At 35.3% G+C, this 27,887-nt stretch overlaps 1 protein-coding gene across 5 annotated transcripts; it reads left to right on the top strand.

Moving 5' to 3' along the window:
• LOC110022075 (translation initiation factor IF-2) lies at positions 1-27,887 on the top strand. Of its 5 annotated transcripts, XM_020720854.1 has the most exons (8): positions 1-223; positions 2,418-2,457; positions 5,688-5,778; positions 12,015-12,084; positions 17,476-17,803; positions 23,323-24,366; positions 25,087-25,236; positions 27,007-27,887. In XM_020720854.1, the coding sequence occupies exons 2-8, from the start codon at positions 2,431-2,433 to the stop codon at positions 27,439-27,441; spliced, it is 2,145 nt and encodes a 714-aa protein (XP_020576513.1). In that variant the 5' UTR covers positions 1-223; positions 2,418-2,430; the 3' UTR covers positions 27,442-27,887. The 5 variants fall into 5 exon arrangements, with proteins under 5 accessions (XP_020576513.1, XP_020576514.1, XP_020576516.1 ...); XM_020720855.1 differs by lacking the exon at positions 2,418-2,457; XM_020720857.1 differs by lacking the exons at positions 1-223; positions 2,418-2,457; positions 5,688-5,778 and adding an exon at positions 16,752-16,829.

Genomic DNA, 27,887 nt, shown 5'->3' with positions numbered 1-27,887 from the left:
ACAGCTAAAAATCTCCCTCATCCCCCGCCACACCCCTGTGCCCGAAGCCGTCGCCTACATCCCCCTCACCCAAAACAATCGACTTCATGATCGAACCTTTGCGATACACTCGGCATCATAGATAGCTGGGAAGGCAGCGCCGGGATCGTGGCCTGCAGAAACTACCGAAACTTCCATCTTTCCCATCCTCCCTCTCCGCTCCTACCAGAAACCATTGAGAAAGGTAAGCCAGTTCGCGCCATTCTTCCTCTTCCGTCATCCCGGATTTACTAAATCCGCCGATTCACAGGATTTAATAAATCCCGGATTTATCGCGAATCGGCGTTATTTTGGGATCTACGGAGTTTTTTTTTTGCCGTTTGGTAGCTTAAATCCTGCGTAAATCCTTCTTAAAACCGGCTGCCAAACAGTCCCTAAGTTATTACATGTTATATGGTTTTTTAGTGTAAATTTCTAATTTTTAGTTGGTATTAGTAAAATAGTGATTTATCGGTATGATAGATTTAAGCACATTGGATACATTTTGCGAGCAAAAGATATAAATGATGGCATAATTCATAGAGTGGAGCATACAACAACTACAATAACAAGCCTTTATTCCACTAAGTGGGGTCGGCTACATGAATCCTTTTTTTTCCATTGCGTCCTATTGAGTGTCAGAGTGTCATAATTTAATTCTAAAGGCTTGAATGTCATAGAGTCGAGCATGAGCGAATCAAATAAAGAAGCGCTTGAAGTGGAGTCCGTAATAAAATAATACACTATCATTATAAATTGTTGAATTATTTGAAAGTTTGAAGTTAGAGTAGATTTTGTTTAAGTTTAATCTTAAGTTTGTATCTTGTTATATTGGTTATAAATTTTGAGATGCTCATTAAAGAATTCAAAGTGAGACATCTTGGTGCATGAAATTTACAACAGGCAGAGTTGTGATAAGTGAGGCATCTTCCAAATCAAATGAATATATAGAACAGTGTAGGAAGTTTCTGGTTGATAAACATCTTAGGTTTAATTGACAAATACAAACTACATGGCATATGATTTTTGAGTGTAAATTTCTATATTTTAGTTAATATTAGTAAAATAGTGATTCCTCGGTATGATAGATTTAAGCATTTTGGATACATTATTCAAGCGAAAGATATAAATGATGGCATAATTTATAGAGTCGAGCACGAGTGATTTAAATAAAGAAGTGCTACAACTATAGTCTGTAATAAAATAATGTTCTGTATATTAAATTCTAAATATTTTGATAGCATAATTAGATCAACTTTGTTAGCTATATTCTTAGTGTTGGGCAGTAAAGAAATTACATGCATTAAAAATTATTGTATCTGAAATTAGGGATAATACATTGAGATGATAATATCATACAAATAGTAATAATAACACCGTGAAAGTGGAGTGGAATATTTACTATTTTTTTCATCTATTATGAAGGTCAAAGACGAACTCATTGTGCCTATAGATAGAATCAATGTTGAAGGGATACGAAGAAAAAAATGTTAGGCCAAAGTAACATGATTACCGACCATGTAAAAAACCTGCACATATTAGAGTAACATCTCATATGATGCTCAATATTAATGTTGGCAGGATAATTCATCATGCAAACTCACCTTAAGTAGTTTAGATGAGGTAATAATGTTGATTGATGTTTAGATTTCAAATTTTGTTTTATTTTATGTTCTGGATTATGAAATTATAGCGATGGCTTATCATTGATTAATACTGATTTTGTTGATTTTTTTTTTATGTTTGAGATTCATGAACGTCCATAATTTTGTTGCATGATATTTTTATATTTACACTAGGATCCTCTATATGATAATTGGTAGCTTTTATCTAAATCACTTTAGATCGCTTGTGAATGCAACTTTAAGGGCTGACCAAATATTCATTCCTTCATATCATTTAGCCTAGCTTGGCTCATGTCAGAAGTTGTGGCAAGGAATGGTCATCAGACTAATCCCATCTTGTTGATATCCACTCATCGCTATAGTCGCAACTTCCAACTTTTTTACGTAGACATAGCCATAGTCAAAGTAACCAACTAGATAGATGGTTAAGAACCTCTTCCTCAGTAGTTGTCTCAATAAAGATTAGATGATAGCTGTAGGTGATACATCATATCATCACGTACCACGAGACTTAATGTTTGTGAGGTAAAATCTGGAATGATCTCTGTCTATTGGAACCCCAAAACCTCATTAAACTTTCATGATTGAAACAGTGGTAGTGCTTCAACGGACCTGAAATTATTCTTATTTTCGATTGTTACAGTACATTGTAATAATGAAAGTTCTTTGTATCTGGTATCATCTTGAAAAGTTGTTCTTCTCACATATAGTTGTTTAATATAGATTGTTGCTCTTACTTTCATGCAATGTTGTACCTTTATTTTTTTTTTGCAGCCGGAGTACATTAATGGCATGGAGGGCGATTTGCAAAAAGGTTAATCTCTCCCATAAGCAACCTTGTACTTCTCTTTTCTTCTAGATTGCGGTTCTATTAAGAACAGCATATTTGCCCTTGGGTTTGAATTAGGCTGTTGCTATTTTGCCAAATTATGGAATATGCAAATCCTTAAATGCATGCCTTATTATTCAAGTTTTATGGCTTTTGTTTTGTGTCAATATGGCTTAATTATTCCTTTTGTTGTATCTTACAGCATTACCTTTCTATATTTTTGTTGATCCAACATTTGAAATATGTGGGAAAAATCTCTATCTATTTCCATTAATCATGCCTCCATCAATTCTGCCCCCATCAATGTTTGTTCTACACCTGTCCTTATTCCTTCTTCATTTCATGCCATGTTAGTGATCCGTGTGATTATTATTTTCACCTTGTTACTCTGTGGACTGGCCTAATTATAATTAACTCTATATTTAATCTTCAGTCCCTTGTTGTTATGTTTTTTGTTTTTATGATTTCTATAAACTTATGTTTAAATTGAGCACAAATAATGAAATTAATCAATACATTCTCTTAAATTTTTATCATGGCATCAAAGCATTAAGCATATCTATAAGCCTCCGCCTTCATCATTGCATTGATTGGAATTTGCAATCATTTATTGCTATAGGTTTCTTTTCATTTTGCATAGTTTTCTCATTTGTGGCCTTCATTATTGCAGCTTTATTTCTATCCGTCTTTCTCTTTGCCACAAATTAGAATCACAATATTACTTCCCTTAGATCACAAAAATATCCATGTTCATTTGGTCGGAGGCGCACTTGCAACTGAGGCCCACAACTCAAATCTAGTGGAAGAAATATAAAATATTCATTCAATATATCATTTGAATGGAAATAATTTTTTTAAGTGATATCTATTGGTTTAAACCTTGAAGAGAAGAAGAAAATCAACCCATTAATCTTGACATAGGACCTCAACAAGATGATCCCACATTCATTACTTAGGATGTACAAGACTTTATAGTGATGCTTTGGGTTATGAAACTCTTATGATTTGTGAAGTATATGAGACCTGTATGTTCATTCAACAAGTAGTAAAATAAAATAAAAAAGAAAAGAAAATGAGATACGATAAATTAAACATAATTTAAAGCATGTAACACAATCATTATCAATGCTTCCAAATGGAATGTAGAAACCCTTCTTAAAGGTTTGTTGAAAAGACCAAATTTATGAGTTTCTGGCTATAGGGGAACACATTTTCAAAAAAGTTTTTTTACCTTCCTTAAATGAAGTCATTGCCATTATTCAAATGAAAGAGGGGGGAAAGGGGAGTTTTGTTGCTTATAATCCCATAGAAGATTGGACTCTAATGTTAAAAGGTATCGGCATCAAATGCCTCTCTGATCATCAGAGAAGCATAAGCAGCCACTCCCAATAAGTTAATAGAAATTCTTTAGTGTACTGATATTGCAAAAATTCTTGACATACAAAAGAAAGATTTTGGAAACTTCATGAAATTCTAACTAGCAAAAGCTAGATAACACCTGGGGGATACGCTAAAGAATAGAGGCATGCATGTGCAACTTATATAGAAGAAAGTAGTATCATAGAATCATCCATATAGTTTCTCAAAGAGGAAATAGAAAAGTTGAAAAACCTTGTAACATTGGAAAAGACTCTTACAGGTACTTATTCTCTTGCATCCATAAGCTTTACTTCCTCTTTTCATGCATTTAAAGTCCCAGAGATGCCTAATTTCAGCTTCTGAATTTTTAATTCAAGAGTTACAAACCATACTAACACCTTCACATAAATTTATTTCATATACTTGTCATAGCAATTTAAAAATAATTATAACCTATGGATCTCTATGATATTTGTCGGCCAACTAGACATTCGTATTAATTAATTTTTCATACTTCAAAATGTTATTTATATGCTTAAATTATTTTTTAACTTGTTAGTCTTGTTACTATCCAAAAGTTAACTATATACTCAAAATGCATTGTTATATTTTATTCTTTAGATTATATATTTTGTGAACAAGTCGCTAGGTAGATAATTTGACTTTGCTAAAGAAAGAGACAGTTTATCACTTTTAGAAATCAAACGACCAAATAGGCTCCAAACTTCATGCTGTACTATATTTTTGTTTTAAAACCTTTAAATTTAATAATAAAAGGATATGACTTAAACACTTGTCTTTGCCATTCTTTTTTTTCAAAAATAATAGCAGTAAAGAATATGATTACAATACTTGGTATCAGTTTTCCAATAGGAAAAAAGTGAAAACAAATTCTTTTTTTTCTCTCATTGATAGTGATAGTTAGGTACCATATTCTAGACTAAACTTCTTTAGGGCTTAGGTAGGGTTCTCATATCCTCAAATATCTGCAATTTGCGCAGTAATGGATGAGGGTTCTCAAACATCTTTGGGGCTTAGGTAGGGTTCTCATATCCTCAAATATCTGAAAATTATAAAGAATTAGGGCTTTTTTTTTCTCCTTTTTATTTGATTAATAGATGGGGTGTACGCCCCCTGAGGCGCAAATTGCACTCCGGGCATACATGTCAGTGATTATTGGGATTATTATTGTCACCTCTACAATCCATGGACTGTACTAATTATAATTAATTTTCTATATATTTTTTTATTCTCTAAGTATTATATATTTTCTACTAGAAGTTTGCTTGTACTCATAGAAATTCAGCAGAAATGATAAAATGAATCACAACAAATTTCATCCAATCCTTATCAATATCATTGTTGCACTTATGCTTGATTAGGTAGGTGATCATCATTTTTTTGCATTTTTTTTAGATGGATGTTTTCTTTACAGCAATGAAGTATTTAGCTGTTGTTTTGTTCTTTTTTGTGTTTTTGCTGTAAGAAAATGATGCATGCGATATAATGAAGCACTAATACTCAGAGGCGATATGTCTAATATAGCACATTTTTAAGTTATTAAATAAAGGTTTACAATCATATGCAGCTGTAAACAGTAATGGATGGTGAATCAGTATTTCCGATTGCTTGTACTGATGTGATTCTGATAGAAATTGTGCATTTGGTTTTGTGAATCGAATCATGTATTTGTTTGGGCTTATTCTTAATTTGATCATTTTCTTATATATTTGTTGCATTCAGTGGCATCATGCTGCCGCAATTGCATTCTTAAATGAATCTTTAGTCGGATTTTCAGCTGATTTGATTTATGTTTTGTTTTTTGTCTATAAAATTACCTTCATTTATGGTTTCAGAGTCTTCAAGTGAGCTTCTTAAAGGCATTCACAGCTACAAATAAAGGAAGTGGCACATTTTTTCTCCCTGATTTGCCCAAGTTGATGCCAAGTAAGCCTGGAAAATATGTTAATGCATCATTCACAGAAATGTGCATTTTAGAAGCTATTTAGTTGTTAGACAGACGTAATCATAAGCATAGTTGTCTTCTATTGTTTAAACATTTACCCAAAAAATGCTCTCATATATGCAGTTATTTCTTTCTTGATTGTGAAGTCAGACTTATTTATAGCTCAAAAGCTCAGTTTGTTCGTTGACCCTATACTGCTCATAAACTAGTGAAGTAGCCTCCAACCGAAAATTGTGGTTCTTGCAATCATGAGCTTCCGACATTTGATTTTAGCCTTTTTTATCATTTTTTTTTCTTCTCCTGATTTCTTTCCTATTTTCTTATTTGTAATTAGGGTATTTTCTATCGGAAGACTATTTATATGTTATTTTCTCTGTTTTGAGGACTCAGCTTTATTTTTTGTGTTTTGAGAGATTATATTCTCTAATTTACAATCTAAAGAGTGTTGCGTCTTTTCTTTTTGCAAGTGATGTGCTTGTATCTTGTTTAGGAACAGGTGGTGAAACTCCTGGCTGCTTGTATCTCACTATCTCACCATCTGACCTGCTATTTCAGCCGGGACAGGCGCCGAATGACGCTTATCTCTTTCCGAACGCTATCGACATCGCATATTTTCGTTCCCTCGCTATTTCAAAACTATCTCCTCATAAAATTCACCTCCGAAACACTTTCTAGGAGCCCTTGAACAGTATCATCTGATATCAAAGCTCGACAAATTCAAGATTTTTAGAAATTTGTTCTTTTCCCCAAGTCTAAAATTTAAAAAAAAAGAAAAAAAAATCTCTTCATACCCAAATCCTTCCTATTGCAATTCCTAGCCCGCCCCAATCCTAAGTTTTTGAAATCCAACATTCTTAGCTCCACCAAAATTTCACCTCAACACTTACAACCAAAATCTTATGCTCACGATTAACTTTGATTTTCAGAACTACATCTGCTGGAAATCTGTTTGGGAGGAAAGTATGCCAAGCCACCAAGGAGGAATCTTCAGCGAGGTGTTCGAGAACTTACTATGGAGAATATGCAGTGAGAAACTTTTTAATTGAAGCAAAGACGATAACAAAGGCTTTCCACCTTTGTGAGGAGACAATCTAGTGAGATCACCCATAATAACAATGGCGACTCGCTAGATCGATAGAAGGAAGTGAATCCTTTTCACTAGGCTGCTTCCGGTGACGAAGAACCTCTCAATGATTCAACATGGAATATCAGAGGAGAAGCTAGGATTTTGGAGTAAATGTAGATTTACGGGAGAATGGCAGTCACATGGATCTGGACGAATTCATCGAGTGACTTCAGATGTTTGAACGAATCGTCTAGCATATGAACATTCCATTGGCATGATGGTCAAATTAACCACTATTAAGTTAATGAAGAATGTTTTCTTATGGTGGGAGAATCTGAAGCATCTTCAACAACGAGAAGAGAAGGGTAAAATTATTATGTGGCCTAAAGATTAAATGAGATGCAACGCAAATACCTTTCCCCACATTACCGATAAAATATGTTCACAAGACTCCATCACCTGCGCCAAATAGATTCTGATGTGAAGGAGTACTCAATTGAGTTTGAGCAACTTATATTGAAGAATGGACTAGTGGAGCACGAAGAGAACACCATAGTTCAATATCTGAGAGGATTGAGTTCATCCATTGACAATGTGGTACAATTGCAGCCTTATTGGACATTATAAGATGTTCAAACTGTAGGCCTGATGGTGGAGAGACAACTCAACAATGTTAATCCAAATAGAGTTCAACCATCATATCATACAACAAGATTACACCTAGTGGAGCACCCAAGTAGACCGATATGAGGAGAAACCCATATAGAGTGGAGAAAAGGTGGAGCCCACCAGTACTCCCAAATCCACCCCGTCAGTAAATGCTTTAAGTGTCGTGTTTTGGTCACGTGGCGTTGATTGCCCAAAAATGAGGGCTATTTTTTCACTGAGCAAGGAGCAGTTGAAGAAATGGACAGTGACACAATACTTTAGAGAAGATTCTCAACTTTCGGCCGACGAGAAAGAGACGCTAGTGATACAAATTGAGCTGATGAGAGAGATTCCAACTGAAATAATATTGGTTGTTTTAGAAGGTAGTGTTCCGAGAAGTTAATACTAGAAAAAAAGCAACCCTTTTTGAGGGATTCACTGGATATTCTGATCGACAATTTATCACTTGGGTGGTTACCACCGAGAGTGGTCCAACATACCATATATTTCATTACATAGTTGGTTCCTCCACACATACTTGTTTATGGGATACGCATAACCAAGCATGAGATCTGGGAGAAACATATTACATATTTATTGGCTCAAGACTTGGTGTGTGAGAAGACCTGCCTATGTTCAGCTCCAGCTCTGGTTGTGCAAGAAAAGATATATAATTATTCTATCATGATAATGCTTGGAATGAAGAATGTGTTTCAAAGTTACCTGGAATGAGCGCGAGCATAGGTTTTGCAACAGAGTTGCCTCATACACAACAAGATAATGATTTTGTCATTGTTGTGGTTGACCATTTCTGCTGGATAACATATTTTATTCCATGCTACAAAACAATGGACACATCTCATGGTATACCTAGAAACATTGCTTCATCGAAAGATATGAAATTTCTTAGCCGCTTTTGGAGGGTTTTGTTAGGTAAGTTAGACAGAAAGCTTTAGTTTAGTTTAGTAGTGCACTCACAGACAAATGACCAAATATGAGTGGTGAACTATGGCTTTGAATTTTTTTTTAGTTGTTTATGGGTAAGAGCATCCGACAGTGGGACCCAGGTCCCTTTAGAGAAGAAGAAACCTCTCCTCCCTAGGGAGAATGCACAGGAGCTTAATTGCTTCCGTAAGATTTCACAAAATGTCAAAACGGTTGAATTCCATGATCTCCGCAAGTCGCTCGAATAAAAAATCACGGTTCCTACAATCCTTGGCTCTTGATTTCTGATTTTAGCTTTTTTTTCTTCTCCTAATTTCTTTCCTATTTCTTATTTTTAATTAGAGTATTTTCTATCTGGATTATTTATGTGTTATTTTTATTGTTTTGAGAATTTAGTTTTGTTTTTGGTGTTTTGAGAGATTTTATTATCTGATTTATGATCTAAGGAGTGTTGTATGCTTTCATTTCGCAAGTCTTGCATTTGTATTTTGCTTAGAAACATGTGGTGAACCTCATCGTCTTCCACATCTTGCATTTTCGCCGACGACATGCTGTTTTTAGTTGGGATAGCTGCCAAATGACGTTTATCTTCTTTTGAATGTCGTCGACATCTTATATTTTTGTTCCCTCGCTATTCGACAAGTATCTCCTCGCAAATTCACGTCCAAAATGCCTTCTATGAGCCCTAGAATTGTATCACTCAATTTACTATTTCCTTGACTTGAACTGGGGACCTCAAGAGTACTTTAGAGGCAACTTAAGCAGATCCTCAAATAGTTTCTTATCACAACTGATATGTATAAGGGATGTCCAATGCTTAGAAGTTAGAACTTTCACATCACGAAGTTTTTGGGGGAGCTGAGGTGTGAAGTTATATGGCGCGGCACCTGCAGACAGGAGCTGCAGAAAAAGAAAATGATACAGAGAAAAAAAAAAGGTAAACTTCGGTATTCCCAGGTCGTAAGCACCAAAAGGAATAATCCCTTTTCAGATAACACTGTGGGTTAAACACTAGACAACTCAGCAAAAAAAAAATTAAGTAAAATACTCCAGTAATTAACTGATACGAAATTTACTGAAGTAAAATTGTAATGGAGTTAGGCAGCTTAAACGCAGTCCTCCAGCATAAAAAATCTCCCTGCATCATGATCTCTTTGCATCAACAATCTGCCTGCATGATTATATTACTTAATTGTTGGTACATGGGCATAAAATGATTCACGAACATGAAAATTTTTATATTCTAAATCGACTATTTACCTAAATTTTAGATGCACACAGCATGCAGTTTTCTTGAATATTTGGCATAAAGAAGTTAAACTTTGAAAATATGTTGTTTTAAAAATTGAAGCTGGCAAAATAATGAAATTGAACTTTTCTTCTTGAATGTTGGCACTTAGTCAACGAGGATCTCCAAAATTTAGTGCATACACGACTATTACACCTGTAATTTTGTAATTCTTACATTTGCTAAATTAACCTAGGAATGGGTGATAAATCCAAAAGCATGGTTCTTAGTGCCTTTGCTTTAGTGCATCATGCTTGAATAGCTCATTGTGGTAGGGGATTTGAAAGTTTTTCTTTTGGTTTTTGGAAAGAAACCGTCATAGAAGAGTGGAAGTGAAAGATTGCTGGACGCGGAGAAAGGAAGATCAAGGGGCTCAGGAGAGAGGTGATTTGTGATGGTTAGTAAGGAATTGAGGCTTGGATACTTGTTATTATGGTAGGGTGGATGAAATAGCATGTTTAGTATTATTTTAAGATTTGCAAATATTAGAAATCAAACATATTTTTGATTCAAGTAAAAGCTTAAACAAAGCAAAAAACAAAAGAATTTTTAAACAAAAAATTGGAAGTTGTCGTGCCAAATACTTTCCATGTTTCGCACCTAGTATCAAATGCAAACACACAAGCATTAATTTGTAGTGCTCTCATTAACAAATATATTGTCTTTTTATTCGTCATAGAAATTTTGTTTGTAGTTTGAACTTACCCTTGATGTCAAAGGCAAGTTATCTTTCTCACATGGGGAGCATTGCAAACATACTTGACGAAGAATTAACAAAGTTTGTGTATAATATCAGATTTAATTGTGTAGCCATTAGTTTGTAACTTGAAGTTACTTTCTTATTAATGCTAATATCCACTCACTCTCAGTAGCAGATAAGTCTCGGTCTTGAAGCCACTCTTGTTGTATAAATTCTAGTTATTCCTTGTAAAGCTGTAAAAGGTAAGCCGCCTATCTTAATTGATAATTAAGTTTATAGCTGAAATTTTTACTGAAGTCTGAATGAGAAGACTAATATTTATTAAAAAATAAATTTGTAAGTTCTAATTATAGATATTATTCATATTAGGCTACTTGCAAAACAAATTCTTAGCATATTATTTCTCACCTTAAAGTCATTCATAAGTCAGTGGACCTGTTGCACCTATTTTAGCTTTAATAGAGAGTCTTCTAATTATGTAATAATAGAACTATAATCTGATTTTTAATTTCTCAAATAAAGTATCGGTTTAAACTAAACTTATCTCGAAGTAGTTAAGAGAGGATGTCAATCCCCATGCTTCATCATACTCTCTAGTTGACTAACTCACCAACACTGATAATGCATTTGTTAATCAAGCTAAAAGGGAGGGGAAAGAATGTCTTGGAGAGAGCCATCAAAGATGGTGAAATATGAGACTCTAAGCCCTAACAGACTCACAAGTATCGTTCCTAGTTTAGGTAATCACCACGATTTACCTGGCTGTGAAGTGGTGGTCTGCTAGTTGGAATCTAGGTAAAAGGGTGACGATGTCATATCTTAGGAGCTTGTCTTATATGACCCTCAATAAATTTGCACATTGCTGGTGTCAATAAGGTTGGGAAGAAATCGAGGAATGGGTAGGAGGAATAGAACTTGAAAACAAGAGATATGAAAATAATGGAGTAGTCATTGTACATAAGTGTGTTGGTGTTGATGAGGGCCTCTTGTTATCTATTGTTTTACCCTTATGGTGCTTTGATCCAAGCCCTATTGAATGTATCTAGTCTATTTTAGATCACCGAAACATTTGTTCTGTGAAAATTTTGATAAAATATACGTAAATTCCTTAAAATAATCGTAAACATTGTACTTTTTATTCTGCTCATTTTATCATAGAAACCTCAAAATTTTTGAAGCTCCAATCTTGTGAGATTTTAAAAGTGGCCTATAAACTTATGTAGATGAACATTAATAGATAAAGTTTATAAATTTATCACTATATCAAAATCATAACCGGCATCTAATGGCTTCATCTTTTTCCTTACTATATACTGATTAATGTTTATAGTATCAAAGTGCTTTCACATAATCTCAATTATATGTGTAGTAAGAGCTAAGCAAACTAGTTTTTGCAATCATTGTATTTTTCAAAGTTCGTGATTAATAGTTGGTGCTTGAAATAATCTATTTCTGTGCATGAGTTTGGCACAATCATTCTATATTGTTTCATATTCCTCCATGCTTTATTTTGTTTGAGAAAATTTAATTTTTTGATCTTATGTTATTTAAATTATTGTGTATGATGCAGGTTGTTATTTCAAGGATGTGCCTACATTCTCCGTGGATCATAATTTTTTGCTAAATGGTTGCGTTATCAGGTACATTTACAACTTAGATGTAGATATACTTTTTACACACCGTAACATTGTATGCATGGATGATAACTGAAAGTATGCACCAACTTGATTTCTAAAAGAACATCAAAATAAAGTTTTTGGAAGCAGGATCATGGATTGTATCGAAAAGAGCCATCTGGAGTTATGACTCTTTCAAGATGATAATTGTGGAGTTGACACTGACACAAAAATTGCAGAAGTAGCTGAAGGTGGGTACCATAGCAAAGGAAAACAATCATGTTCCATTCAGGCAGGAAGGCAAACAACAAAATTATTGACTATAATGATTTTAGTACAACCTGAGATATCTAGTGTAAGCCGAAAGTGTGAATTCCTGTATGGGTTGTTGATCAATGGTAGTTGTTGAGTTTTAAGATATATGAAAGGAGAAAAATATTGATTTTAGCAATTAATTGTTGAGCAAATAATTTTGAATATAGATATATATTATATTTAAATTTAAAATTAATATTAATGCCATTTGTCATGTAGAGATGCTTTATTTGATTATAAAATCAAGTATTTGAACATTGCTTAATAGTAAATCAGCTCAATTTTAAAATTGATGTTATGTATTATTTATAGGGTGCATCAAGTACCATCTCTAGGAGTATTTTACGCTGCCAAAGGTGTGTATTATTTTGGATCATAATCACCAAATGTTTGAAGGTAATCATAACATTTATACAAGAGTAGTGTACATAACTCCTAGAGGGTGATCCTTGGCACATCTCATAATAGGTGCATACACATGATCACCTTTAAATTTTGATTCAAATCTTAAGATTGCCAATGTCACTGCCCACCTGCCACCATTTGTAGTAGCTTGTCGCCGCCTGCCGCCCTCCGACATTTGTAGCGGCCTGCCGCCACCCGCTACCTGTTGCCACTGAACTTATTGGGTTTATTTTATATTGATTTCTTTTTTCTTTAAACTTTTTTTTTTAAACCTAAGGAAAAAAAAAACACAAAGTCATGCATTTATTTTATGTTGAACCAAAAAACTCTAAAATTTTTCAAATACAATACATCACTTTAACAGTGCATTCTTTTTACACTGCGTTTTGTTTCAAGCAAACTAAACAACCCCTCTTTCCAACAAACCAAACAACCTCTTTGTCCTTTTTGATACATGGAATTTTTTTGCAAGGAATACTACTATTAATTATTACGAAACATAGGCCCATGAGTAGGCATTGGCTAAATTAGTGAATTAGAAGTCAACTCCTTCAACCATGCAACTTATTTTATGGCTTTAAATGCATCAATTTATTCATCTTCAGTTGTAGACAACGCGACAAGTAACTATAAATTAGGTTTCGAATGAACAGTTCTTTCAAACACCTTAAACATACCTAACATGTAAGGGATCTTCGTATCAAAACAATTTGCAAAATTTGAACCTACACAACTTCTAATCACTTTATTAATGGAATCAAATTTTTTAACACTTCAATCCCAAAATCCTGGTTGCATAAGTGTTTCCCATTTTGCAAATATTTCATCCTGGATTAGCCACGAACCTGCTTATAACAACAAGTAAATAAGCCAGTTTAGCCTACAACAGAACATAGATTATATGACACTCCTTATCATTTTATTAGAGAATATTTTTCATATATGATCTTTCAACGTCATCACTTGATGTTTGAACGTTGTATAACTTAAAATGCTGCGCTAAAGGTATAAAAACTAATTTAGAAGCTGCCATCCCATATTTTTCACAATTTCCTTGTTGTATGTGCCTTGCGACAAGAATAACTATTGTATGTGCCTTGCGACAAGAATAACTATTGCCTCTCTCTTTTTTGTTGTGAAATTTAGAGCAAAGCAAAACAGAAATCGACACAAAACCAGAAGAACGAATACAGAGATTTAACGAGGTTCGACAAAGATGCCTACATTCTCGGGAGCAGAGCGACGAAGTTCACTATTTCAGAGGAGTTACATACTTATAGGATTACACATCTATTTATAGATAAAACCCACAGAGAAATTTACAAATATGCTCTTGAACACGCCTCGCTCCCCCCAACCCACTAATCAAAGAGACACCTTTTCAAACCAAGAGACACATCTCTTCATTTCAGGAGACACACCTCTCCAAATCCAAGTGACTTCAAATTCCTGGTATATGAGCCATACCTAACAATTCTCCACCTTGGCGAATATCCAACCCCTTAGGAGAAAATCTCCACCTTGCGAATATCCAGCCCCTTAGGAGAAAAAATAATGGAGTTTCTTACACCGAAGTGGGTTGGGCAACCATGCCAACTAGCAACTGCAAACATTCAACAAGTTCAAGTAACACAAGAACTTGGTTAAAATACCTGGCTTGGTTAAAATACCTGATGCAATTTCATCATATGATCCGATCAGTATAAATATAACATGTAGTACTTCTTCTGGTATCAATGTCTCCAGCTAGATCAACATCAACATAGCCCCGTACCTCTGAACTCTTTCCTGAGAAACACAAACAAGTTTCTGCAGTGCCTCTTAGGTACCTCAAGATCCACTTCATTGCTTCTCAATGTTCCTTTCCTGGATTACTCATGTATCCGCTAACAACTCCCATTGCATGGGCAATATCCAGTTTGATGCAAACTATAACATATATAAGTGAACCAATAACTGAAGCATAAGGAAACCTTACTCATGTGATCTCGTTCCTCCTCTGACTTGGGGACTGATTCTTGCTGAGTCTGAAGTGACTTCCCAAAAGTGTGCCAACTGGTTTGGCCTTATCCATATTCAACCTGCTAAGTACCTTTTTCACATACTCAGCCTGAGAGAGTCTCGACCTGCCTGACATGCCTCTGACTCTATCTCTGACAATTCTCATACCAAGGATTTACTTTGCAGCTTCCAAATCCTTCATTGCAAAGGTACCCTGCACTGTGCATGAAATGCACTGTGCATGAAATTATCAAATTCTTGTCACCTCCCAAAAGAGCCCTTGAGAGAGGTTGACAACCCAAGACTTAAATACTGTTTTTCGGCCCTACACCTAGTCGATGTGAGACTATTTGTCCGTGACATTCTTCTCCATCCAATCACGTGATGCCCTCGTCACGGATCAGCTCCACCGAGGGTCTCACTGGATCATAGAGAGTTCACACATACCACTTGCCACCTCCCCCACTTGTCACCGCGAGCCACCCTATCCTCTCCGACGAGATCCGCCATGAGGCCCATTCCACGCCGCTAGCTTTTGATGATCGCCGCGATGCGCACTGCCCCATCTCATCGGCGAAGTTCAAAGAGCAGGAGGATCCGAACCAATCATCTCCGCCACTCTGTTAATCCTCGCTTCTCTCCTTCCCTCTCTCTCTCTCTCTCTCCTCCAAGGAATTTACACCAGTCGATCTCTTCGACAATTACAAGAAAGAAATTTCTTATTTCTTCTTTCTCTATATCTGAGAGCCACAACAGAAGACAAGTTCAAAGAAAGGAAACACCACAAACAACAATTCCTTCTTCCTGTCTTCACCTCAAGCAAGAACTCCTTCCTGCCTTCACCGCAAGAAAGAGCTCCTTCCTGCAAGCAAGAAATCTTTCTTCCTGTCTTCAACGCAAGCAAAAACTCCTTCCTGTTTCCGCGAACTGAAGGAGTCGTAGGCTGTTTCACGAAGAGAAGGAACGGAAGGCTTTTCTGTTTCGCGAGAGAGAGACAGAGACGGGAGTTTTGATTTGCGAACGAGAGATGCGGGGGACTATTTTCGTGAATGAGAGAGGCGCGGGGGGAAGTTTTTCGTGAACGAGAGAGGCGAACATGGGAGAGAGAGAGGCGGGAGTATATATTTACCTTTTTTTTATTTGAACCGGGCTCCACACAACATATCCCTGTTGATCTCCATTCAATGAATTTTCTTGTTAGCGTCAATATTATTAATTTCAAATTTTATTTTGTGCAAAACATTCAATCTTTAAGTTTCATCTGAGTTAGCATTTCCAAATAACATATCAACATAAATACAAGATAGCAGTACCGACCTTGTCAATTTCAGATATACGCAAAAACCATATTTGCTACGAGCAAAACCAATATCAAGCATATATTCATTAAGAATCTTTTTAACAAATGTACTTGATCTTTAGTTTCAATTTGTGTTCTGCTTGTTGGCATAGGCGAAAACCTGCTGATATTCTTACCAAAGGATTTTTAGGGCTAGTTTTTTCAAGCTTGCTTAGAATGGATGATATCCATTCATTTGTATGACTGTGAAACATTTTCATATTTTTAACGAGTTGGGGCCCACAGTCACCTAAACTTCTGATCCGTTTCCTTTTTTTTTTCTGCTTTTAGCTCACTTGTCTGCACTCATCAATCTATTGCTGTTGCACTTCTTATTCTTTAATTTTGTATGTTTTTATTATAAGTTTTTTTAGGATTGTATTATTTACTGCACAAATTTTAGAGTAAAATACATATCTCACCTATTATCCTTGGTAGTTGTGGACCATGTCTCTAACCTATTGGCTACAACATATTTTCCATTAAGTATACCTATAGGTATTTGTTGGACTATATATTCTTTCCTCTGAGTGAAAATTTAATTGTGTTCATTTGGACTGGCACATAATGATCTTATATCCTGATCGCGCATCAAATATTTAAGAAAACCTTTTGATTAATATTTTTGCAGACATGATGAAATGGCTTGTTGGATGCACTCCTATGTTTCTTAGCATTTCATCAGCAGGACTATAAAAGCAGATAAATGGTATTTTGGACCATATAAATTTTTACTTTAACAACATGTACGTAGACATGATAATGGGGCTTACTGCTCATTGTTTTCATCAAGTTTGAAAATATTGTAGATACATTCATTAAATTTTCACCCAAAACATGGTTTTGTTCTCTGTTTTTCTTTTGTCGACATGAACGCTGACATGCCTTTGTGCATGATTCCTTCCTACGTGGACATTTTTCAGATTGGGTGGGCTTTTTACGAAGTTAAAAATACTTGCAAGAAAGCCAAAGTTCAATACCTTCCTCCTTTTTTTAGTAACATATAAGAATTGTTACTTTTAAGTTGTTTAATTTTGGCACCCTTAATAAAATTCAAATCCTTAAAGTGCAATCTCTTCAGCACATATTTCTCAAGGAAAATTTTATTTTGTGATTTACCTGGTGGAAGTGGGATACTACATTCTGAATTTTAACTTTTCTGTGTTGCATGTTCTGAAATTTCTGCACTTCTTTACTAAAAGTTTCGGAAAGTTTATTTCCTCACCTGCGTTTCTCCTTTGTTCTATGTGATAACATTTCACATGTTTGCGTTGTTTATTTTTCAAATTAATATTTATTATGTTATATGTAATATGTTTTTTATTATTGAATTATTGATTTGCTTTATTTTATAGGATGTTTCATGCAAGTTACAGTCCGGCATTGAGAATGAAGGAACATGTACCTGGTTTGAAAATTCCTAAAAAAGATAGACGGGTTAGAAGAGAAACTAGAATTGAAGCTCCTGTTGAGGCACCGTATGTTCCGCCAAAACAAAAATTAACTTTGAAGCCTTTGTCTAACAAAACCGTTGATATTTTTGAAGGCATGACTATTGTTGAACTGGCTAAGAGGACAGGTGTAAGCATAAAGTATTTACAAGAGATAATTTTGAATGTTGGTGAGAAAGTTGATTCAGAGTTTGATCCACTTAGCATTGATATCGCCGAGCTAGTTTCCATGGTATAGCTCGATGCATCTCTTATATTTATTTATAATTTATTATTTTATTTGTGGTTGCCTTGATGGTTTGGTCACGTTAAATGTCGACCATATGATGACCCTGTTAGGAGAGTTGATGTTTTCAATTTCACTTATGTTAAAAAAGTTAGTGGTAGACCTAAAAAAGACATGGGCATAAGAATTAAAGGAAAATATGACACTCAATAGGACATAATGGAGAAAAAGGATTCATATCCAATCCCACTTAGTGGGATAAAAGCTTGTTGTTTGTTATTTTTGTATTTTATTTGTGTGGTTATGGTTTGCTTCTACAAAATTAAGTGTTTCTCAATATGATAAAATGGCTTTAGTTTTCTGACATTACACTATGTTTTATGTGTCAGCCTTAATCTTGCCTTTATGAATGACCAATACATAGTCCATCAAATAAGAGCGCTTATTATGTTGGATTTGGTTGAAGAAGTTTCTTTCATGCACTAGTGTTTCATTTCCTCATTTGATGTTTTGTTCACATTTGTTGTATGTGCACTTTCTTTATGACTTTTTGAGCATGTGGTCTGATTCTAGAGCAGCTCATTAGATGTTTTATTTTTATTTGATACAATACAACACTGTCATCTCAAAATAGTCTAAAAATAGCCAAATTTAAAGTCATATTACGTCTTTCTATAATGTTTAGTTGGTAGAACTTTTCATTTGCCTTGGTGACTTTAGTATAGTAGAATTTCTGAACTTTTCGGTTGATACAAATTTGACCAAAATCCAATTGAACACAGTGGCATTTTCTTATGTGAATCTAATATTGACGCTACTAGTTGTAAATTTTATCTTGATTCCCATCCCCCCTCGAGGTTTTGACTCTCATCCGCGAGCTTTCCTTATGATGTATGCACTAGCTTTACTAGCCAGCCCAACACACAATCTAGAAGCTCATCAGGCCAATCCCCACTCTTGGGTCTTATCTTTGCTTTCACAAAGTTGCTAGTTCAATTTCATGCCTTCCTCTCTGTTGAGATTAAATTCTCTTTGGCATTTTTATGAATATAAACCCATCCCAAGGTTGAGTTCGTGCCGAATATATTGATCTCGAGCTTCTTGAACCTCCTTCGCTCTTTGTCATGGTTTAAATTTTGATCCTTTGGGCTTTCCCAAAGATGTATCTCACAACCTCATTTAGCAAGCCAACATAGTTACCGGATCTCACTTAGGGCCCGTTTGGGGCAGCTTATAACTGCGGGCGGCGTTTTCTAAAAACCCCCCGCGGGGGGATTCACGTTTCGTTCGCGTCCAATTACTTCGCTGCCCTCGTTCGTTCGCATATCCCTTTCCCCTCGTTCGTTCGCGTCTTCTTCGGTAGCTGCTCCTCCCTCTTCTTCGATAGCCGCTGCTCCCTCTTATTTGGCAATCGACATACCTCTTCTTCGGCATAGGCGTTCTCTTCGGTAGCCACTCCTCCCTCTTCTTCGGCTCCTTCCTCGGCATTTCTTCTTCTGCATTTTCTTTCGTATCTTTTTTTTTTGCTCTACACTAAAATCAGAGCAATTTGTTAAAAAAAGTGCTGCTGTAAAACACAAAAGGGAAGAAGAGACGTGAGCCTTGCTTCTTCCTTGGCATTTCTTCTTCCTCCTCCGATCGTTCGAGAACGAGTGTTTTCCCTTCATATAGTCGGTTGAGCTGCAAGATTGATTTCTCGTTTCTCCGATTATTCAAGTGGAAGATTCTTCTCCTTCCTCTGGTTATTCAAGTCACAAAGATTTCTTTCTTTTCTCTCCTATCAAACCAAAAGAAACTTCAATCGAGTGAACCTAAAACTATATCTTTGTCTTAAGCCATGCATTTTGGATTTTCTATTTTAGTTGGATCTGAGTTCAAATTTGTTGAAATTGTTACTTTTTTTTGGTTACTTTTGGGGCATATGAGTGATGACATGCATTTTTCAAATTACAAGTGGTTAGTTGAGATATTACACTAGAATTTTTGAATTGAAATTTTTCTTTTCGTATATGGATTTACAAGAAACCTTGGAACAAATCTAAGTGTTATCTTTTCTTCTAGCCGAATTTTATTTGGATAGTATTTTTGTTCGTCTTGCTTGAGAGAGAAATGAGATTCACGATTTTGTTGGAGAGATTCTTGAAATACTAAATTTGAGAAAGTAAAATTAATCTTGTAAAGTTGAGATACTGCATCTTGTGCAAGAATCATGCACGAACGTTCCCCTGAATTTTGTAAAGCTAGTGTTGTAATTTTTTTTAAAAAGTACGGTTGTCAAAGTTTGCATCAACATTGATGTTATTAGATCTGAAGAAAATGTTTTATTAAAACTGGCAGCCTCTATTTGATTACAAAAAAAAACATCTTTTATGTTTTATTGGCTTTAGGTACTTAAAGGAAGACTCATCAAAATATTTTATGAATTAAATTTTGGTTTCATTGATGTGATCGGAAATATTTGATTTCATTGATGTAAATGTGCTTCTTTGATGTGATCGAAAATATTCGAGTTATATAAATGTAACTCAACTCTTTTGTATTTTCATGTCTTAACATTTGAACTTCAATTTTGTTGAGAAAATTACAAATTCTGCGTGACAGATTGTTCATTTAACTAAAAAAATCTATAAATAAACTGTTTATAAAACGCCAAACCAAACAACTAAACAGCTTATACAGAACAGGGGCAAAATAATAATTTTTCCAGAATCAGCTGTTTTCCAAACGCACAAACCAAACAGCCAGTCAGCTTATCCGGATCAGATGCTCATCAGCAGATTATCAGAATAAGTTGTTTATCAGCAGAAGCCGGATAAGCTGCAGCTGCCCCAAACAGACCCTTAATCAGCAAATCACAAGTTATTTAGGCTGGCAGCTATTATATAGGATTTTAGGCTGTGCTCCCATGTTTGGAAAGCTAATTCACCTACCCCAAAACTAGCTATTTATGTCAAATATAATTTTTGGGCAAGTCCATTCCTCAAATCTATGGTCTTCTTCGCGGTGTAGGTCATGTTCTATATCAAACTAAGTTGGGGAGACTCATGGCCATTAAATATCCAAATATTGACTTATGCAGACAAACATGCTTGCCAAATCCCTCGAAAGGGTGGTTGTATTTCAAGATGTCATCATGAGTTGGAAATGTTGGTCATATCCATCTAACCCTCACATTGGCATGCTCAGGTGAGCTCGATGCTCATTGCAGTAAGCCCTTATCAATCTAACTTTAAAATGGAGAAACCTTTTCTAAATTTCAAAAGATGACCATGGACTCACTGAAATATTGTGGTAAAGTAATGTTTAAAAAATCTTCATGGATTTGATGTGTAATATATACATAAAGAACAATATTTATGATTCTTTTCAATATATAAATTTTTGAGCAAGACAATGTTAAATTGTTATATTTTTTACTTTGGTTTATTTGTGTAGAGATTACTATGTTATCGATATTTGTTTAAAGTAGGGTCTTATAAAAGAAATTAAGCTACAATTCCTTAAAAAGTAGTAGATGAAGCTTTTTACCGAGCTTTAGAGTTTGGAAATATTATAGATTTTTTTGGTTAGGGCTATTGTAACTTTAATTAATATTTCAAACGAATAATCTTTTCATCTCACCTAAACCACCCTATTAAACAAAGACCTACTTCAAAATCCAATATGATCAAATTTAATATTTTTGAAGAAACTATAGTTTATGATATTCTTTAAATCGTAAAATGAATATGAAAAATATGTATAGTTAAAAAGGATTTTATGTTTGATGTTAAATTTGTATTTGCATTGGAGTTTTCACTTGCGAACATGCTCAAACAATTGTTGAAACCTGAATCAAAAGTTAAGGTATGCAACTTTATCTGAACCTAAACTTCAAACTAAAAATGAATTTTTTGCTAATTGTGAAACTGATCAAAATATGCTTTTTAAAGTTCTTGAATCAAATAAGCAATATAAAATCCTATAACTTTTAAATGAGTTTTCTTACTCTTGGTTTTAGTTTTTTACTTTCAAATTTATATAAGGACCTTATCAAGAAAGTCTAAACACCACCATTTTCTTCGCAACCTAGGTGTTCTTAAGTGCATTTCTCATTTTTATATGTTCATAGGTGAATTCTATGAGGTTTCTTCATTAGTTTGTTAATTTTTGCCTTTCTTCATGTCGATAGGTGTTCATTTTGGCAAAAGTTTTTGCATTTGCCAGTGGCTTGGGCGGCTTGTTGTCCAAATTTAGGATTTTACAAAAAAAAATTGGCACCACTCTGTCATTATTGTGAATGGGTTAACGTGAAGTGTATGAGCCCTATTTCATCCTCGAGGAGAAGGCACGCATAGGCACACATGATGATGCACAACATGTCGAGGCTATATTTTGTGTCATCTCATCCATGCTAAGAAAGTTAGGCCTATGTGATCCGTTATATTGAGGCAAGAATGATTTTAGCTATGATCACAAAGATGTTTGGGTTCTTTGAAGGAATTATCCTGCCTATGCCGAAAAGGCAGGCATATGTGCTTTGAGAGGGTATCCTACGAAAAAGAAGCATAATAATATTTATGGGGTTTCTATCTAGGGACATTCGTGGTTGACATAAATTGGCCTTAGCTTTGCAAGGTGCAAAAATGTGTACTTATGTGAGTTAGCTATCGATAGGACTGAGGCAAACCTATGACAAGAATAAGACAAAGATGTGAAGTCATGGTGAACTATCTTAATTTGTTGACAGTTTTATTAGAAGACTTACCGCCACACTATTTCTACAGTGTTTCACTCTTCTTGTGGAATTTCGTTAATTTCTTAAAAAGGTAATTACACTCTCCTTCAGCTCTTCCCATGTAGCTGACTGCCAGGATTTTGAATGGTAGCGCACGGGATACGTGGATTACTTAAGCGAAGGGTGAATTCTGGTTTACTCTCTTGCTTATTTTGTGGTTTCTAGGGTTGTGGGCCTGCACATTATAATGCATGGGCACACGTGTAGAATGTGATGAAATCTGAGTACGTTTTTTGAAAGCCAATTTTTCATCTTTTGACGTACAAAGTGAATGCTAATTCTTCGGTTGATTTGTCAAACCTCAACTGCTCGTAGCCTTTTATTACTATAGATTATTTCAACTAGACTCAATTAGGCATGCTCCCATGTTGCATTATGGTGTTCAAATTGTTGTAAAAATCAAAATACAACGTGGTTAGAAGTTGTGCAAAATTACCTTTGTAATTTTGAGTTAACATCTCATATTAATCAGTAGTCAAAAGGAATGAATGGAGAAATATGATACCTAAAGTTCCATGGAAGTGGAGACTAGGCAATTATGACCTACCATTTTTTTATCATTTTAAAATTTTTTCTCATCACAATTCTGTCAATCTAAATGGACTTGCAAAGAAAGAATGTAAACTACAAAATTTAAGTTGATGCTTGATTACAGCTGTGTAACATCACATTTTTTTTTTTTTTCGTCAATTGCATTCTTTTTCTTAAAATATTTAGCATAATGATAAACACATTGCCTTTTTTGCAGGAAGTGGGGGTCAATGTTAGAAGGCTACACTCTGATGAAGGTGCAGTGCTTCAGCCAAGGTCTGCTGTTGTAACGGTTATGGGCCATGTTGATCATGGTAAGACTTCACTTTTAGACGCTTTGCGCCAAACATCCGTTGCAGCCAAGGAAGCTGGTGGCATTACCCAGCACCTTGGTGCTTTTGTTGTGGAGATGCCATCAGGTGCCTCAATCACATTTCTTGATACTCCTGGGCACGCTGCATTTAGTGCCATGCGAGCAAGAGGTGCTGCTGTTACAGATATTGTTGTGCTTGTGGTAGCGGCAGATGATGGTGTGATGCCACAGACACTGGAAGCGATGACCCATGCCCAGGCGGCCAATGTTCCAATTGTGGTAGCTATAAATAAGTGCGATAAACCGTCAGCCGATCCCGAGCGGGTCAAAATCCAACTTGGTTCTGAGGGACTGCTGCTTGAAGACTTGGGAGGTGATGTTCAGGTTGTCCAGGTTTCTGCTAAAACCAAATTTGGATTGGATAAGTTAGAAGAAGCTTTACTACTTCAGGCAGAGATGATGGATTTGAAGGCGAGGATTGATGGTCCTGCACAGGCTTATGTTGTCGAAGCAAGGCTTGACAGAGGCCGTGGACCTTTGGCTACGGCAATTGTAAAATCTGGGACCTTGGTCTGTGGACAATACATTGTTGTTGGATCCGAGTGGGGAAGAATAAGGTCAATCAGAGATATGTTGGGTGTGGCAACCACATTTGGAAGACCTGCTATGCCAATTGAGATTGAAGGTCTGAAGGGACTTCCGATGGCTGGCGACGATGTTGTGGTTGTGGATTCTGAGGAGAGAGGTAGGATGCTTAGCAATGGAAGGCAGAAGAAACTTGAGAGAGAGAGACTTTTGAAGGCCAGTGAAGAAAGGATTGAAACTGAAGATATGTCAGAAGAGACATCTTCAACTTCAAGGGTTGAACTGCCTATGGTGGTAAAAGCTGACGTGCAGGGTACCGTGCAAGCAGTTACTGATGCGTTAAGAAGTTTAAATAGTGCACAGGTAATTTGTGAGAATATTTGCTTTTTCTAGTAAGTGTTGATAGACATTTATTAATTTAATTTATTCAAGCATCCAATATGCCATTCAGACTACAGAGGGAAATTTATCCTTAGAATTTCCTTTTGAATTCTATGTTTTGAATATGGTATAGTACGCAATTGGACTGTATCATATCTCACTTGTATGATCTTTTTTTTCTTTGTTATTACCTTTATTCTAATTATTTTTTACTCGTATGAATCCTTTATTAATTTTTGAGTGTTTCATGAGACGTTTAATTTATTTTGAACGCCATTTTGCTCACATTTATACATGGTATTTGACAAACTTCTTTTCATTCTTAATCCAATCATGCTTTACAGAAGCATCCTCTATGCTTCATTGTAGATACTAAAGTTACCTAAGTTTTTTTTTCCTACTTTATCATTAATAAGTGCTTCTCTTGTTCTCATTTAATTTAAGTGTAAAAGTATTACTATCTTGTTTTATTAAGTTTTTTCTTTCATTGTAAATAAGCCTTTATTCTTTAAATTTCACATGGTTTATCGGAAATTTTATAGTTGAAATCCTTATAATCTAAACAGCTTTAATTAAATTGTTCTTGACATGTACGTTAAAAAAGATAATTCCTGAACTCTATATCAAAATCTGTATAAACAGAAGCTGTTCGGAAAAAAATTGTACTTTATTGTCCGTATCTGATTATATTTTGTACTATAGGTTTTTGTAAATGTCCTCCATGTTGGCGTTGGGCCTATTTCTCAGTCTGATATTGACTTGGCTCAAGCCTGTGGTGCGTGCATAGTTGGTTTCAATGTTCGTAACCCCCCCAGTAGCATTATTCTGGCCGCAAATCAAGCGAGTATTAAGGTAAAACAGTTTATCGATATACATTTTCTTTCATTTTTTGTGCTCTTTTACTTTTGTTTTTTGCATCAATTATTAGGTGTGTATGCACGCGAAGTTTAAACTGTGAGGTTGATGATGGACCGATCGGAAGGCTGGTGAGGGGGGTGTAATACTGGTTTTGGGATTCACTTAGTTGGGGAAAGGATGGTGTTATAGGCGGGGTTTGGCTCTTATGCCCATTGATGGCTGATATAATTTGGGTTATTCTGGATAATTAGTGGGTACAATTTTGACAACCCTTTTTCTTTATTGTTATTTTCACATCCTGGACTAGTAAATTTTGTTGAACCCTAATAAAGTCCTTTAACCCATGAAGAGACTATCTCATTACCTTCAGCTCCTTGTCTAGTAATGTCTCAAGCTGTACCCTAAACCTTAAAGGGCAACCCTTGAATCTATAAGCAGAGTTGCCACCTTTTTTATCCTTGTGTTATCTAGAAATGAAAATAAATTCAGACAGATACAAATGAAACCAAAGATCTTCAGCATAACAAAGATTCTTTTCTTGTTCTTCAAGTTCAAGATTCAGATGAAATTGAAGAAGAAATTCTCAGATTGGATTGAGTTGTTTTTCTGAGGGAAAATTGTCTTCCCCGTCTCCTTTCTATAAGCGAACACCCTGCCTACCTTTCCATCATTCCAGCTGCAGAGCTCTAATGGTGTTTCTCTATTGAGATTCATTTATTCAGGACTACATTAGGCGACATTAAACTATTTGTGCTCTTCCTGCCAAACTTAATTGCTTTGCTTTGGAACCAGTTTGTAACATCGCTTACCCTCTTAAACTCGTAGGTTAACTCGGGGTGGTACTTGGAGAAAATTTACCTTTTAAGCTCACCCAACTTTTCGAGATCTTCCTTTTGATAAAGATTTGGGAAGTTGTTACTTGAGTCTAATAATCTTGGCGACTATGATCTTAAGAGTTTCTATAACCACTCAACTATATGACAAAAGCATTTGGGAACACTGTAGACATTATTCGTCCACTCAAATTATTTTGTATAATAAAGATAAACGTCCATGCGTCTCCAGAATTGAAACAATGCAAGTATATTATAATAAAAAAAATACTTTCGACAGAATCATCTCAATTTATAAAAGACTACAAATGACCATCAGCATTAAAATATTTGAAGTAACCCCTCTCGGCAACACTTGACAATTACAATATATAATCACAAATCATGAATTAAATCATAAAGAGTATTTCATTGGCAAAATGAAAAATCTATTTTTGTGGCCAAGAAGGGCTCCATCTTCAAGAGCTGCTTTTGATGTGAGGGGAAGAATGATTCAAATTAATGTTTTTGGGCTTTTCTTATTTTGAATGTTATTTAATTAAAAGCATTGAGGGAAAGAAAAGAAGACTCGGTGATTGACTGGTCTTTCATGATGAATCTGGATTAATCTTTGGCTTTTTGAAAGAGAGAACTTACAATTTATACAACATTTTTATTGTATTTTATTATAGTTGAAAGAGAATTCTCAAATAGCAACACGTTTGTGTTGTTCTGAAAGAGAGGAATTCAAAACTATTCATCATTTTTATTTTATTTTAATTTCTTGACCGTGGATTTGGGCAAATAACACTACTACTTTGCAGCATATTCTTTACTTTCTTTTTATTTGCTTTTACTTTTTAGTATATTCACTTGAGCAACCTGATTTTTTTCAATTGAGGAGATTGTACTTCTTAATCTAGTGATTTTTAGCGTAAAATCTTGTGTTCAGATCTTCATGCATAAAGTCATATACCATCTTCTGGAGGAAATTGGCAACTTTATTGTAGAGAAAGCACCAGGGATAAAAGATACTCAAATTGCAGGAGAAGGTGAGGTCCTCAATATATTCGAACTCAAAGGTCGAAGTAAATCGAAGGGTCCTGATGTGAAGATTGCTGGGTGTCGCATCCTTGATGGTCATTTCTCCAAGCCTTCAAAATGGAGAATTTTGCGGAGCGGTGAGGTTGTATACGAGGGCTCATGCGTATCGCTAAAACGTGAAAAGAACGATGTCGATTTTGTTGAAGGGAAGGGTAATGAATGTGGACTTGTCCTTGATTGTGATGACTACAAGGTTGGAGACATCATCCAGTGCTTGGAGGAGGTGAAGAGGAAGCCCAAATTTGTATCCTCAGCCAATGGAGCAGTTCGCATCGAGTGTTAATGGTTTTTGCACGAAAATTTGTTGTTGGAGGAATTATTATCTTGCAGCAGTTTTGGTTCATAATTTTTATAAGCACTACAGGCAGTTAATTCAGCGCACAGTAAATAATACTGGAAGTCAGCGATTGAAACTTTTTAGCATAACTTTACAGTTAGTTTCATTTGTTGTTCAAGAACTTGTGTGGTGAGAAAGAGGTTTTGATAGTCAGCTCTCAGAAACTCTGCTTTATCCGTAGGCTCTACAGCTGAGTTTACAGATAGACACAGCCGGCCTAATTAGGCTTTTAGTTATTGTCAGGAGAAGCAAACACTTCACTCTTCCAGCATAAATTAGGAAATTATATGTATGTAAAACTTTGGGTCTAGTGTTTCTCCTTTGGTCTCACCTTATTCCAGTATGTGCATATAAGCATTTTTTTGTAACAAGATGTTGAGGAGCCAATAGTA

This window comes from Phalaenopsis equestris, unplaced genomic scaffold (genome assembly GCF_001263595.1).
Source record: "Phalaenopsis equestris unplaced genomic scaffold, ASM126359v1 Scaffold000167, whole genome shotgun sequence".
Classification (NCBI taxonomy): domain Eukaryota; kingdom Viridiplantae; phylum Streptophyta; class Magnoliopsida; order Asparagales; family Orchidaceae; genus Phalaenopsis; species Phalaenopsis equestris.
Note: the sequence above shows the minus strand (reverse complement) of the source record. Positions and strands in the feature narration are given on the sequence as shown.

Coding starts and splice junctions, on each gene's coding strand:
- LOC110022075 (XM_020720854.1), top strand. CDS start 2,431: ATGGCATGGAGGGCGATTTGCAAAAAG. Junction 12,085..17,475: donor CTAAATGGTTGCGTTATCAG/GTACATTTACAA, acceptor TTTATTTTATAG/GATGTTTCATGCAAGTTACA. Junction 24,367..25,086: donor GAAGTTTAAATAGTGCACAG/GTAATTTGTGAG, acceptor TTTGTACTATAG/GTTTTTGTAAATGTCCTCCA.